Source organism: Lutjanus erythropterus, chromosome 20 (genome assembly GCF_056507025.1).
Source record: "Lutjanus erythropterus isolate fLutEry1 chromosome 20, fLutEry1.hap2, whole genome shotgun sequence".
NCBI classification, from domain to species: Eukaryota; Metazoa; Chordata; class Actinopteri; order Lutjaniformes; family Lutjanidae; genus Lutjanus; species Lutjanus erythropterus.
The window spans coordinates 19,628,491-19,640,887 of record NC_139336.1 but is presented as its reverse complement, the minus strand read 5'-3'; the positions used below and the strand labels follow the sequence as shown (position 1 = coordinate 19,640,887).

Below are 12,397 nucleotides of genomic sequence, written 5' to 3'. Positions count from 1 at the left end.
TATAGAATAGCTTGGATTATTTGAAGTGGAGTTGTGTGGGGTGCTTATCAATAATCAGTGTATTAGCCACAGTAGATGGCCGTCGACACACCTCTAGTTTGGAGAAAGAGAGAGGAGTACCAGAATGAAAGCTAAGCAATGATTACTGTAGACAGGGTCAACAACAAAAGGTATGTTAGCCACCTGGGCTTAGGTCCGCCTAAAATTTTAAAAAATATATATATTAGTTTAAGTGTATGCTATATTTAGAATATTTTCACCACTTTACTTTGCTTTCAGACAGCCTTTTCTGACAGGAAACCACTATTATACAAGCCAAATATTGCGCTCTCCACACCAACCATAGGAAAAATCAGTAATTTTACACGGAGGTGCTGATATACGACTGCCTCGATCTGTTAGCTTGTTTGTGTCATTGTGTGACTTTGGTGAATCTAAACTATCCTTTTAAAACACAGAAGTCACACAATAACACAAACTAGCAGATCAAGGAAGTGGTAAACCAACAACTCCTGTATTTTCCAAAGTAAAATTAGTGATTTTACCTATGGAGTTTGGTTTGTTTGGAGAAAGTTATATTTGGCTTGTATAATGGTGGAAATGGCTGTCTGATGTCAAAGTAAAGCAATGAAAATATTCTAAATATAGTATATGCTTAAACTGATAAAGATTTGTTTGTGGCTTAAATACCTTTTCTTTCTGAATATACAGATCAGTGCATTGCTTAGCTTCTGTGCTGCTTCTTCAAATCAGGGGAATGTCAGCCAGCATCCTCTGACTATAGATATGTACTTCATTCATACAACCCGACTTCTAATGATCTGAATTATCTCTTTAAACATGGAATTCATGAAGCTTCTATTGTAGGCGCAGTATTTCATGTTCGTTCTGTCCTTGCCATGAACAAGACTGATGGCGCACAGCAGCAGATTAGATAGTGGAGGCTGAATTTACATTTGTCATGAGCACAGAGGATATAGCCAAGGCCACTAACAGCTCTGACTGGAAGTCACAGATATAAGGACAAACAGTCAGGAAATGAGTCGCCCACTATGAAATACATATCCTATGTTATCCATGATTGTGAGCATGTGTGTGAATGTGTTCTTGAGTGGTGACAAGCTCAACAATGACGGATAACTCTTGAGGAAAACAGGACGCAAAGGAAAAGGATGGGATGTATAGGCCTGGTCTTGACAGAAAGAACAAGGCCAAAAATAACGCAATATCTACACATAACAGGGAGCAATAAATTGCGTTATCAGGTCTGATAAAGTGCAGAATACACTTGTCATGTTACTTAGCTCTGTTGTGACACCTTGTTTCCTTGTCACAGAGCCTGGAGGAGCGGTGTAATGAGATCCTGAGGAACATGGAGGCCTCCCTGACAGCCCGGGATCGCGTGGGCATCCAGGATTTTGTTCTCCTGGACGCCTACACGAGTGAAAGTGCCTTCCTGGACAACCTGAGGAAGCGCTTCCATGAGAATCTCATTTATGTGAGTCTTCCTGTGTGGTATAATGTTGGCTCTTTCTCTCACTCTAATTAAACTTCAGGCTCGCGACCTTCAACCCAACAAGGTCCTAATGCTGCGTTGCCTTGTGCTGAATCCGGCACCTTGAGCTGCTGAAACAGCAGCTCCTGTTCTGCTCATTTGCAGAGTGAGCAATCTAAAGGTCACTGCTGTCCATGAGGTCATGACAAGCAATTAATAAAACTTATTGCTTTTGATAAGAGGAACAAAATCACTTACCAACGGAGTGATACTTGGACACCACACTGCTGGAAGTGTTATTTTAATGTCATGTAATGTTTGAGAAAAACAATCTTGTGTATCACATGTGCCAGAGTTGCAGAACATGACTTCCTCTCCTTGTCTTTCTCTGCAGACCTACATTGGGACTCTCTTGGTGTCAGTCAACCCATATAAAGAGTTAGATGTCTACAGCAAGAAGCAGATGGACACCTACATGGGTGTAAACTTCTTTGAGCTGCCGCCTCACATGTGAGATATGTTTATTCTGTGTTTATAGTATTTATACTTTGTGATGACATACAAAAGGGTATATAGGTGGGGCTTTTCTATGACAGTGTCAATTGGACCGCTGTTGACCGGACTGAGATTTCTCAAAAACCATTTGACATTCATAGTGCTGCATGGAGAAGATGAATCCTTCTGACTTTGGTTATCCTCTGACTTTTCTACTAATGCCACTATAACATTTACATTTTTGTTTTAAGTGAAATGTCTCAACAACTATTGGTTAATTTCTGTGAAACCTGGGGCAAATGCTCCTGTTAACCTCAGCAGTTAGCAGAAAGCCGAAATGGATTTGCAAATCGTTGCATTCTGTTTTATTTGCATTTTACAAAGCATCCCAACTTTTTTGGAACTGAGGTTTGTACAGTGGAAAGCCATTCAGAGGTGGAGTTCCCTCTACTTGTAAACTTTGGGTGTATCCATCTACTCCGACTTCATGAAGAAACAGCTGTCTGATGTCACAACAATGGCAGCAAATGAAAGCCTAAAATTATACAAGCTTTAGAATCTAGATATCAAAATACATTACCAATATTATTAAGACTGTATTTCTGGCCATTAGATTGTGTATGCGCTTGGCAATTTGTCACAGTCAGCCATGATTTTTGTTTACTTTTGATGCTGTGCACTTGGAACGCTTGAAGGTCAGAAGTTGGAAATTCTGACCTACGACTTTAACTGGAGCACAGAAAAACTCTTGATATATTAAGCTTTCAATTGAATGAAAGATTATCACATTAGTGGGGAAAAAACAGGATGTCAACGTGACATAAGAGTTTATAAATCATAAATGCAGGGTGCCATGGTGGCCCAGAGGGTAAGGCACCAACCATGAACTGCAGCGTTTGTATCCGACCGGCGACCTTTGTCGCAGGTCACACACCATCTCTCTCCATCCATTTCCTTTCACCTTTCCACTGTCAGCTAGCTACCTGATAAAAACATAAAAAAGTAGAAACATGTTTTCTAACGGTAGAAAAGCCTGAATTTCAAAAAGAGGCTGACTCTGACCTGTTACTGTACTTTCAGTTATGCGCTGGCAGACAACGTCTTCCGCACCATGCAGTCTGAGTTCAACAATCACTTCATCCTGATCTCAGGGGAGAGTGGGGCCGGCAAGACTGAGGCCTCCAAGAAAATCCTGCAATTCTACGCTGTCAGCTGTCCAAGTACCAGACTTCTGAACAATGTCCGGGACAGGCTGGTGCTCTCCAATCCGGTGCTTGAGGTATATATGTGTGCCAAAGCTTCTGTCGTATCAGGCCATGTTTTGAGAAAATCAGATAAAGCCTTTTTTTAATATCTTACAGGCTTTCGGAAATGCCAAAACTCTGAAGAATGACAACTCAAGCCGCTTTGGGAAATACATGGACATCCAGTTTGACCACCAGGTGGACTGAAACATATCCATTAAGTTATATTTCAATCCAAATAGGAGCATCAAGATGATATAACAGCAATGTAGTGACATCATGGCTCACACTAAGCGCTGACTAAGGTTTAAGGATTACCTTTCTCCCCCAGGGTGGTGCAGTTGGTGGTCACATCTTGAGTTACCTGTTGGAGAAGTCCCGTGTGGTCCACCAGAACCACGGAGAGAGAAACTTCCACATCTTCTATCAGCTGGTGGAGGGAGGAGAGGAAGATCTGCTCCGCTGGCTCGGCCTGGAGAGAAACTGCCAGCACTACAGTTACCTGGTGCAGGTCAGCGGGGGGGGAAAAAAACAAACAGTACTTCATTTATTTGGCGCAACAAACATCTCTTGACTAGGACTCTTTATTCTTTGTCTACTCCAGGGAGATTGTGCCAAAGTTAGCTCTATCAATGATAAAAGTGAGTGGAGGATGGTGCGGAAAGCCCTCTCTGTCATTGAATTCAGTGAGAGTGATATTGAGGTGAGGTAGTAAATCTACACACTTAAACTGTATTTAAAACTTTGCATGGCATGTTTTTTTTTGCTACCGATTAATGAGGTATTTCTTTCTGGCTATAATGCAGAACCTGTTTGGAATAATTGCGAGTGTGCTCCATCTGGGAAACATCAAGTTTGATGCAGATGCTCGAGGATACGCCTCTCTCAACAACAACCAGGAGATGCACTGGGTGTCAAAGGTGAGTCCCTACTGAACTGAAGATAGTTTAAACCCTTCATCTGTCACCATGCAATGATGGAAGGAAGAGATTTGATGCTATGTATCTATGTTTGCTTTGCCTTTGCTGCACAGTTGCTGGGGATTCCTGCTCAGGTGCTACAACAGGGCTTAACCCACAGGAAGATTGAAGCCAAATCAGAGGAGGTGACTTGGCTTATTTTGTTTCATTCAAATAATAAAATGTCTTTAAGTTCTTTGTATCATTTGTTATTAATTAATCAATGTTATTCTTGTGTTAAAGGTGTACACTCCCTTCTCTGTGGACCATGCAGTATATGCCAGGGATGCCCTTGCCAAAGCGATCTATGGCCGCACTTTCAACTGGCTGGTCAACAAGATCAATGAATCTTTAGTTAACAAGGTGAGAAAACGAAGCTATGTTCTCTCTTATCGTGCTTAGTCAGACCTGTCTCATTAAGATCACGGAAGTGGGGAGTAAATTGGGTTCATTGTTACTCTGGTGATATGCTGCCTCCATTTGGCCAAGACCTTGCAGTTCTTACTTACTGCACCTTTAAGGCAACAGTGACATATGTGCTTGAAGAGAGGTCTGACTACAAAGGACCATCCATAGCAGATTTTCCATTCACAGTAAAAAAAAAAACCCATAAATCGTATCTGTGTCAATTATCTGTAGGATCCCTTCAAGAAAACAGTGATTGGTCTGTTGGACATCTATGGTTTTGAGGTTTTCAACGTGAACAGGTGAGATCACACACAGATGAGCTGACTTTTCAAAGGCAAATGTGTGAAACGAAGAATCTGATATTGACAGTGCGTCTGATTTATTTTAGCTTTGAGCAGTTCTGCATCAACTACTGCAACGAGAAGCTGCAGCAGCTTTTCATCCAGCTGACCCTCAAATCAGAGCAGGAGGAGTACGAGATGGAAGGGATTGAAGTAATGACCCTATTAATCCTTATATTTTCTTGACATTTGTGGCTCACAGTGCCACTAGTGTGTCAAAATAAACTTGCAGACGATAAAAACAGATTTTCAATCTATTCGTCATTTTTTATGGACAGTGGGAACCAGTGCCATATTTCAACAACCAGATAATCTTGGATCTTGTGGAAGAGAAACACAGAGGAATCATCGCTTTATTGGTAAAGATACAACTTTATGAGATGAGCAAACCTAAAACAAAACTAAAACACGGCTGAATGATTGATGCTTGTCCCCTCATACAGGACGAGGAGTGTTTACGTCCTGGAGAGGCCACAGACCTCACCTTACTGGAGAAGATGGAGGAAAAGATTGGTGGTCACCCTCATTTTGTCACGTGAGTTTGACACTTTTGCTTTACAGAAGGTGCTCATTGTCTACATGATGGAGCGACGTGACCCAGCAGTCACATACGTAGCATGACCATAAACATCATAATAACTGACGCTAACTTTTCCCTTCCTGCAGACATAAACTTGCAGACCAAAAGACGAGGAAAACACTGGAAAGAGGAGACTTCCGCCTTTTGCACTACGCTGGAGAGGTCACGTACTGTGTCGTGGGTAAGAAATTAAATACTGTATTACGGTACATGTTAAAGAATGCTTTTCTCTATTACAATTAAGCAAATGCTAAAATGTAGTGGGACAATAGCACAAGTAGAGAAGAGTCATAAAGTCAGCAAACTGTCTGTCAGCAATATCTATAATAAGTTTGCTAACACTACCTCGTGTAGCGGGACTGGCCTGACAGTTTGTCTTGTTACAAAAGTAGCCCTGTGTGAATGCGGCTGAAAGCGACAAGGACAATCACTCTCACCTCTGGATAAAATATATTACAGTCTATCTACTTATATTTGTCCGTGCCATTACACACATCACACTGTGGCTGCCCACTGCTTCTGACACTTAGAATGGATTAAATGCAGAGAAAGAACTTTTGTGCAGGCAGTAGACAAGACAACTAAAGTAGGCCATGCAGGTTTTGGAGCAACATATGCTACCATCCAAACAATGTCTTTTTTTAAGATAAGTCCATGCTTATTTCAGTAAGACCGTGCCAAAACACATTGTGCATGTTTTACAACAGCGTGGCTTTGTAGTAAAAGAGTTTGGCTACTAGACTGACCTGTCTGCAGCCCAGATCTGTCATTAATGCCTTTTACCTCTCAGAGGTAAAAGGTCACACAAAATGACAAAATAAAAGTTCCACAGAGACAATTATATTAATGAAAAATAATAGGAAAATGTATGCATGAATAAAATAGGGATTGTGGTGAAATGTATATAATGTTTTACTACATCCTTAAACATTAGCCACCGTATGCTGCTAGTCATACCAGATCAAGTGAGATACTGAGAGCATACATCATACATTTCAAGAGGAGAAATGTGCTGTTGCCAAAAAAGTACACACAAAGTTTTTTTTTCTTCTTCAAACTTTCAGGATTCTTGGACAAAAACAATGATCTCTTGTATCGAAATGGGAAAGAGGTAATTTCTATTATATTTCAGTATGTAACCATGTGATAGCCATGTGTTTGAAAATGAATGCATATCGATTATATCATTGTATTATATATATACAGTACTTGTTCTGACTTCTAATATCCACTCCACTACTCCATTCTTCTACTACCAAAAAACACCAAAATAGAACTGAAAATATATATAAAATTGAAGGACCCTAACTCTTACATTATAATTTAAGGTATATACTGTGTGTCCAACATGTTTGGTTCTTAAACAGTTGTATTTATTCTCTTGAAGGTCATGCGACAGTCCAAAAATGCTATTATCATACACTGTTTTCCTCCCACTGAACCGGACAGCAAGAGGAGACCTGAAACGGTAAGAAATTATTCCGATGATCGCCCGTTTTCATGATTTACAAAACTACTAAACAAACCATCAACACTTGTATGCCTGTCATTATCCTGTGACTCCTCAGGTGGTGACTCAGTTTAAGAGCAGCCTTGTGGGTTTGACCGAGATCTTAATGTCCAAAGAGCCCTGGTACGTCCGCTGCATTAAACCCAATGAAGCCAAGCAGCCAGGTGAGGCCTTATGTCCCGAAAAATCATCCATTTCTAAAAACACTTAGTCAAGCTAACAGTTTTTAGTTAGACCACACAGTTTTGACCCTTGAACTCTCTAGATGACCGTTGGTGTCCCCTGCAGGACGCTTCGACGATGTGTTGGTGAGACATCAGGTGAAGTACCTGGGGCTGATGGAGCACCTGAGGGTGAGGCGCGCTGGTTTCGCTTATCGTCGCAAATACGACATCTTCCTCCAGAGGTAGCTTACACACTTTCACTTCTCTTGTTCTAATGAAGTTACTCTTTTTCTTGCTGTTGGCAGTTGGTATCAACTATGGAACTATGTGTGTTCTTCTTCTGTGCTCAGGTATAAGCCTCTGTGTCCAGACACCTGGCCCAACTGGAAAGGTACTGCAGCAGATGGCGTGCTGCGCCTGATCAAACACCTGGGTTACAAACCTGATGAGTACAAGATGGGCAGGTAGGCACATATTAAAAGGATGAGTGATGTAAAACCCGTTTCCACTGCAGGAACTTTCCCTAGACACTGGAAACTGTTGGAGGAGCATTTCCACCACAGGGACCAAGGTCTAAATGAAGTTCCAGGACATTATTTTACCCCCCACATTTCTAATTGACCGACTCCTCGAAGCATCTTATTTCAGCCGCTATTTTTTAAAAATCTGCAGCTGCCAACCAGGTTGTTTTTCATTTGTTGTGCTTAGACACATCAGTATCGTTATGTGCAAAAATAATGTGCAAAAACAACCGTCGCTTTTTCATTTGTCTAATCTTTACCGGTCTTTAGACTGCGTTGGAAATGCAACATACATGAGCTGAAGGAACCTTTTGGTTCTTTGAAAAGTAGTTCCTAAGACTAAAAGTACTTTGGGTGAAAACATGGCTATATACTATATGTGAGCAGATACAGGAACTTCTCATTGTTTGTTTCCCTCAAGGACAAAAATTTTCATCCGGCACCCAAGAACTCTGTTTGCGACAGAAGACGCCTTTCAGGTCTGCAAACATAAGCTAGGTGAGATGCTGTTCTGTAAATTTAGTAGTAATGCTACATTAAGCATCATAACACTCCAGAGAGTGAAGCTGTAACTGTCGTTGTTGCAGCAACAAGGATTCAGGCCAAGTACAAAGGCTACAGAGTGAAAGGAGACTACCAGAAACAGAGAGAGGCTGGTGAGTGTTAGAATGCACACAGATATATTCATAAGTTTTTCCTTGACTGAAGGTGGGAGAATGGGCCACATGACAAGCAATTTAAGATTTTACTTTTATTATTTTGTATCATCTAAATAGCCACCAAGATTGAGAACTGCTGGAGAGGTCTGATGGCCAGAAAGGAGCGAGAAAGGAGGGCATGGGCTGTCAAGGTCATCAAGAAGTAAGTTTGTATAAAGAAATCTAGTTTTAATAGGATGACAATAACAGGCACACAGTCTATACTGTGAGGTTACCTGTCTTTTGTTTTATTCTAGGTTCATTAAAGGCTTCATGACTAGAAACCAGCCATCCTCCGTTGACAACAGTGAGTACCTGGCGTACGTGAGGCAGAACTACCTCACACGCCTGAGGGAAAACCTTCCCAAAACAGTCCTGGAGAAGGACTCCTGGCTCACCCCTCCACCTATAATGCAGGAGGTGGGACATTTTTACACCGACTGTTTCTAGATTTAAACCTGGATGCATATGGGCAGACATGTTGGTGTCAAATCAGACATCTCATTTTAAAACTATTTTTTTCCCTAGGCTTCTCACATCTTGAAGAAGCTCTACATTCGCCACATGGTACGGAAGTACATCAGAGGAATCTCTCCACAGAGGAAAGCACAGGTAGACTCCTGACTCTTCAGTGTTAGAACCACAATATATGCATTCACACCACATCTACATTCTTAACTTATGCCTTGTTATGTTGTTTCCTCATTTCCAGCTTCTGTTAAAAGAACAGACGAGCGCCATGTTCAAAGGAAAGAAAGAAAACTATCCCTACAGTGTGTGCAGACCCTTCGTGGACACCAGGATAGGTAAGACTGCAGAGTTATTGTCCTTTCATTGACCATCCTTACAGGAATATAGTATTTAGCTTTATAACTGCATGATGAAACATAATAGTTATAAAATCCTGTAGTGACTGCAGAAGTATGGAGGTCCAAAACTGCTAAAATTCAAAATAAATAATTACCCTATTTAATTTCCCATTTTTAAATTAATAAATTAATTTATTTGTAAATTTATTTTTTTAATGTATTAATTTCAGTGTTGTCTTCCCCTTTATTTACATATAAAGGAAAAAGAAAAAAAGGGATGTAAAAAGAAAATACAGAAGTAAATACGTTTGTTGAAATGGAAAAAAATGAAAAGGGAAAATGATACAGAAATAATGAATAAATACATTTTAAAATGAATAAATTGATTTAAAAAAATAAACAAAATGAAAGAAAATTAAACAAGAAAGTAAATAAAATAGGGAAATTTATACTAAGGTAAATACAAAAGCAAATTAAAACAGAAATATTAATTTATTTCACATTTTATAAATTAATGCTTTTATTTAATTACATTTAATTTTAATATTAGTGTCGGTGCATTTAATGAAATACTAATTTATTTAGTCATTTGTTAATTATGTACATATTTTAAGGTAATATAGTATGTAATAGAATTCTTTTTGGATTGTGAAAAATTAATGACAGTACATTTAAATTAAATTTGAAAAATCTGATTCTGAGATATTTGTTAATGGAATACTTTGCACATTGATAAGAAATTTATAATGGTATTACTGAGACAAAATTGTATTATTTTAAATTTGTGTGAGAAGTCCTAACTCCTTCTAACTCCTAACTTTTTTTAAGGTGCAGACGACATAAACATGAAAGTGCTTCAGATGATCCGTCACGAGCACATCAAGGTAAATAAACACTGGAATTTACCTTGCGTTTATTTTTTTTTTTTACCCACTGTGACCTTGTGCTGTGTGTGTCCCTCCCACAGTACAGCGTGCCCGTGGTGAAGTACGACAGGAACGGGTTCAGGCCTCGTCTCCGGCAGCTCATCTTCACCCAGGAAGCCGCCTACCTGGTCGAGGAGGCCAAGATCAAGCAGCGGATAGATTACAGCTCTCTGAAAGGTAACCAGTGAGACAATTAGACAAAATCACCATCATTATCTGTAAAGAGATCTACGCATGTTTCATACTTGCTGTTCGGTATACGAGTGTGAATTAAAGGTCACTATTTCTTATATACAGGTGTGTCGGTCAGCAACCTGAGTGACAACTTCCTGATCCTCCATGTTACATGTGATGACATCAAGCAGAAGGTAAACTTGTCAACAGTTTGGTGTCTATAGTTATCTAAAACAACCTTTCAGAGACGGGTATTTAAAAAACAAACAAACAAACAAACAAACAAACAAACAAACAAACAAACAAACGAAAGATTGGATATGTCATTTTCTTTTTAAAATACAAAAAATGAGGTTGAAATACAAGACAATTTTCTTTTTCGTGATCCAAAAAGGAGATTTTCTTTTTAAGGGTTTGATTTTCAAAGCTAAAGGAAAAAATAGGTAACAAAAAGAAAAAAATGTCATTTTTTTCTAGACCAGGTTTTCACATATGTTTTGAGTGTATAGGGAGATTTCTGCAGATGATAGATCTGGTTTTGTCATGTCTAAAATCATAAAATCAGAATAGGTTTCCAGAGACATTTTAACCAGAATCAAAGCAACACTGGCACATTAGGCAATCTTGTCTTATAAATTTAAAAAAAGAAAAAAAAAAGGCATTTTTTTGTTCCTTTCTCTTTTCTAGTAATTTTAACCTACCTTCTAACCTTTTTTTAAGAAATGAAAAAGAAATAGTCTTGTATTTAAATTTAAATGTTTGTATTTTAAAATGAAAATCAAATTACCACCATCATGTTTTTTTAAATATCTGTTTCTCAGAGGAAATAACAATGACCAGAAGATACACTGACCCAAAGTCTAACTTATTTTAATAACAGAAGGCACCATCATAATCCTTATATAGTCCTCTATATAATTAAATGAGTCTGCAAAGGCAATAAATCCACTCATTTAAATGGGCTTTCATTTCAGTATATATTATTCAAAAGCAGTTTAGAGATGTATGGAGAACAACGCCCAGTTCAGTTAGAGAGATGTGTGCTGACTGTTGACTATGAATAAACAGCTCACACAACTCCACTTAATAAAACAGTCCCTTTAATGAATGAGTTTTTCAAGGCTTAGTGTTAACAGTTGAAAGACTGATGCTGTTTGTTGTTTTAGGGGGATCTGGTTCTGCAGTGTGACTACCTGTTTGAGGCCCTGACTAAGCTGAGTGTTATTGCCAACAAGCAGAACTACATTAAAGTGGTCCAGGGCAGGTACTGAATGCTGAATTTATGTAGTAACATTAATTTGAAAGCCAGAAATCTCAGTGGTAAAACAGGATGGTCGAGCTTACTTTGGTGTGAAATTGTTTTCAGCGTTCGATTTGACATCCAGCCCGGCAGAGAGGGGTTTGTGGACTTCAAAAGCGGCCAGGAGTCCATGGTCTACAGAGCGAAGAACGGCCATTTGATGGTGGTGAGTGTGAAGTTCATGCTGAGACAATGAAAAAGTTACTATCTGCTCAAACGAATCGCCAAGCTCTTCACGTTCTTCTTCAGGAATCTACAAGAGCCAAGTCCAGATGATGCTGCTGCCAGTGATTCGGGATGACGTCGCTGTAACAGCCATGCTGGTTCTGTAATCCTGCTGCATGGTTGTTGCCAATTGTGTTCAACATCAGCTGATTTTTTCTTTTTTTTTCTTGATGATGATGTTATCTAATTACGTGTAAGCAAACATTACACAAATACTGCCAATATCTTAGTTGTAGTAAACAGACGTCAAGCTCATGGCAGAGCTCAGCCAGAATATCAGTGGGTCTGCTGGCTCCTAATATCTGGAGTTTAAATAATCTCATTCATGGAAATCAACCATCCATAATATGAACAGAAGCACTTGAATTTTTTTGTATTAAATGTTATCTGTAATCATTTCTAGATGATAAACAGTAGAGAAAAATAGCCTATGTGTGCAGCCATGGATGTTTATAATACCTCACCCATGTTGTACCGTTACATTAAAACATGTTAATAAACCACTTCATGTGTAAAGCATCTGCATTTTTGTGGAAAATAGTTCAGTA

General features: G+C 39.2%; 1 protein-coding gene across 1 annotated transcript; it reads left to right on the top strand.

Moving 5' to 3' along the window:
• Positions 1-1,337: 1,337 nt before the first annotated feature.
• On the top strand, positions 1,338-12,368 carry myo1hb (myosin IHb). The gene is made up of 31 exons (XM_084746114.1): positions 1,338-1,498; positions 1,890-2,005; positions 3,071-3,269; positions 3,352-3,432; positions 3,566-3,745; positions 3,839-3,937; positions 4,041-4,154; positions 4,268-4,339; positions 4,437-4,556; positions 4,833-4,900; positions 4,990-5,095; positions 5,221-5,301; positions 5,386-5,477; positions 5,609-5,703; positions 6,587-6,633; positions 6,910-6,990; positions 7,091-7,196; positions 7,321-7,438; positions 7,547-7,660; positions 8,139-8,215; positions 8,305-8,373; positions 8,494-8,578; positions 8,673-8,835; positions 8,944-9,027; positions 9,128-9,221; positions 10,053-10,108; positions 10,192-10,327; positions 10,448-10,518; positions 11,491-11,588; positions 11,691-11,790; positions 11,874-12,368. Exons 1-31 carry the CDS (start codon positions 1,373-1,375, stop codon positions 11,898-11,900), a joined length of 3,075 nt encoding a protein of 1,024 aa, XP_084602240.1. The 5' UTR covers positions 1,338-1,372; the 3' UTR covers positions 11,901-12,368.
• Positions 12,369-12,397: the final 29 nt, after the last annotated feature.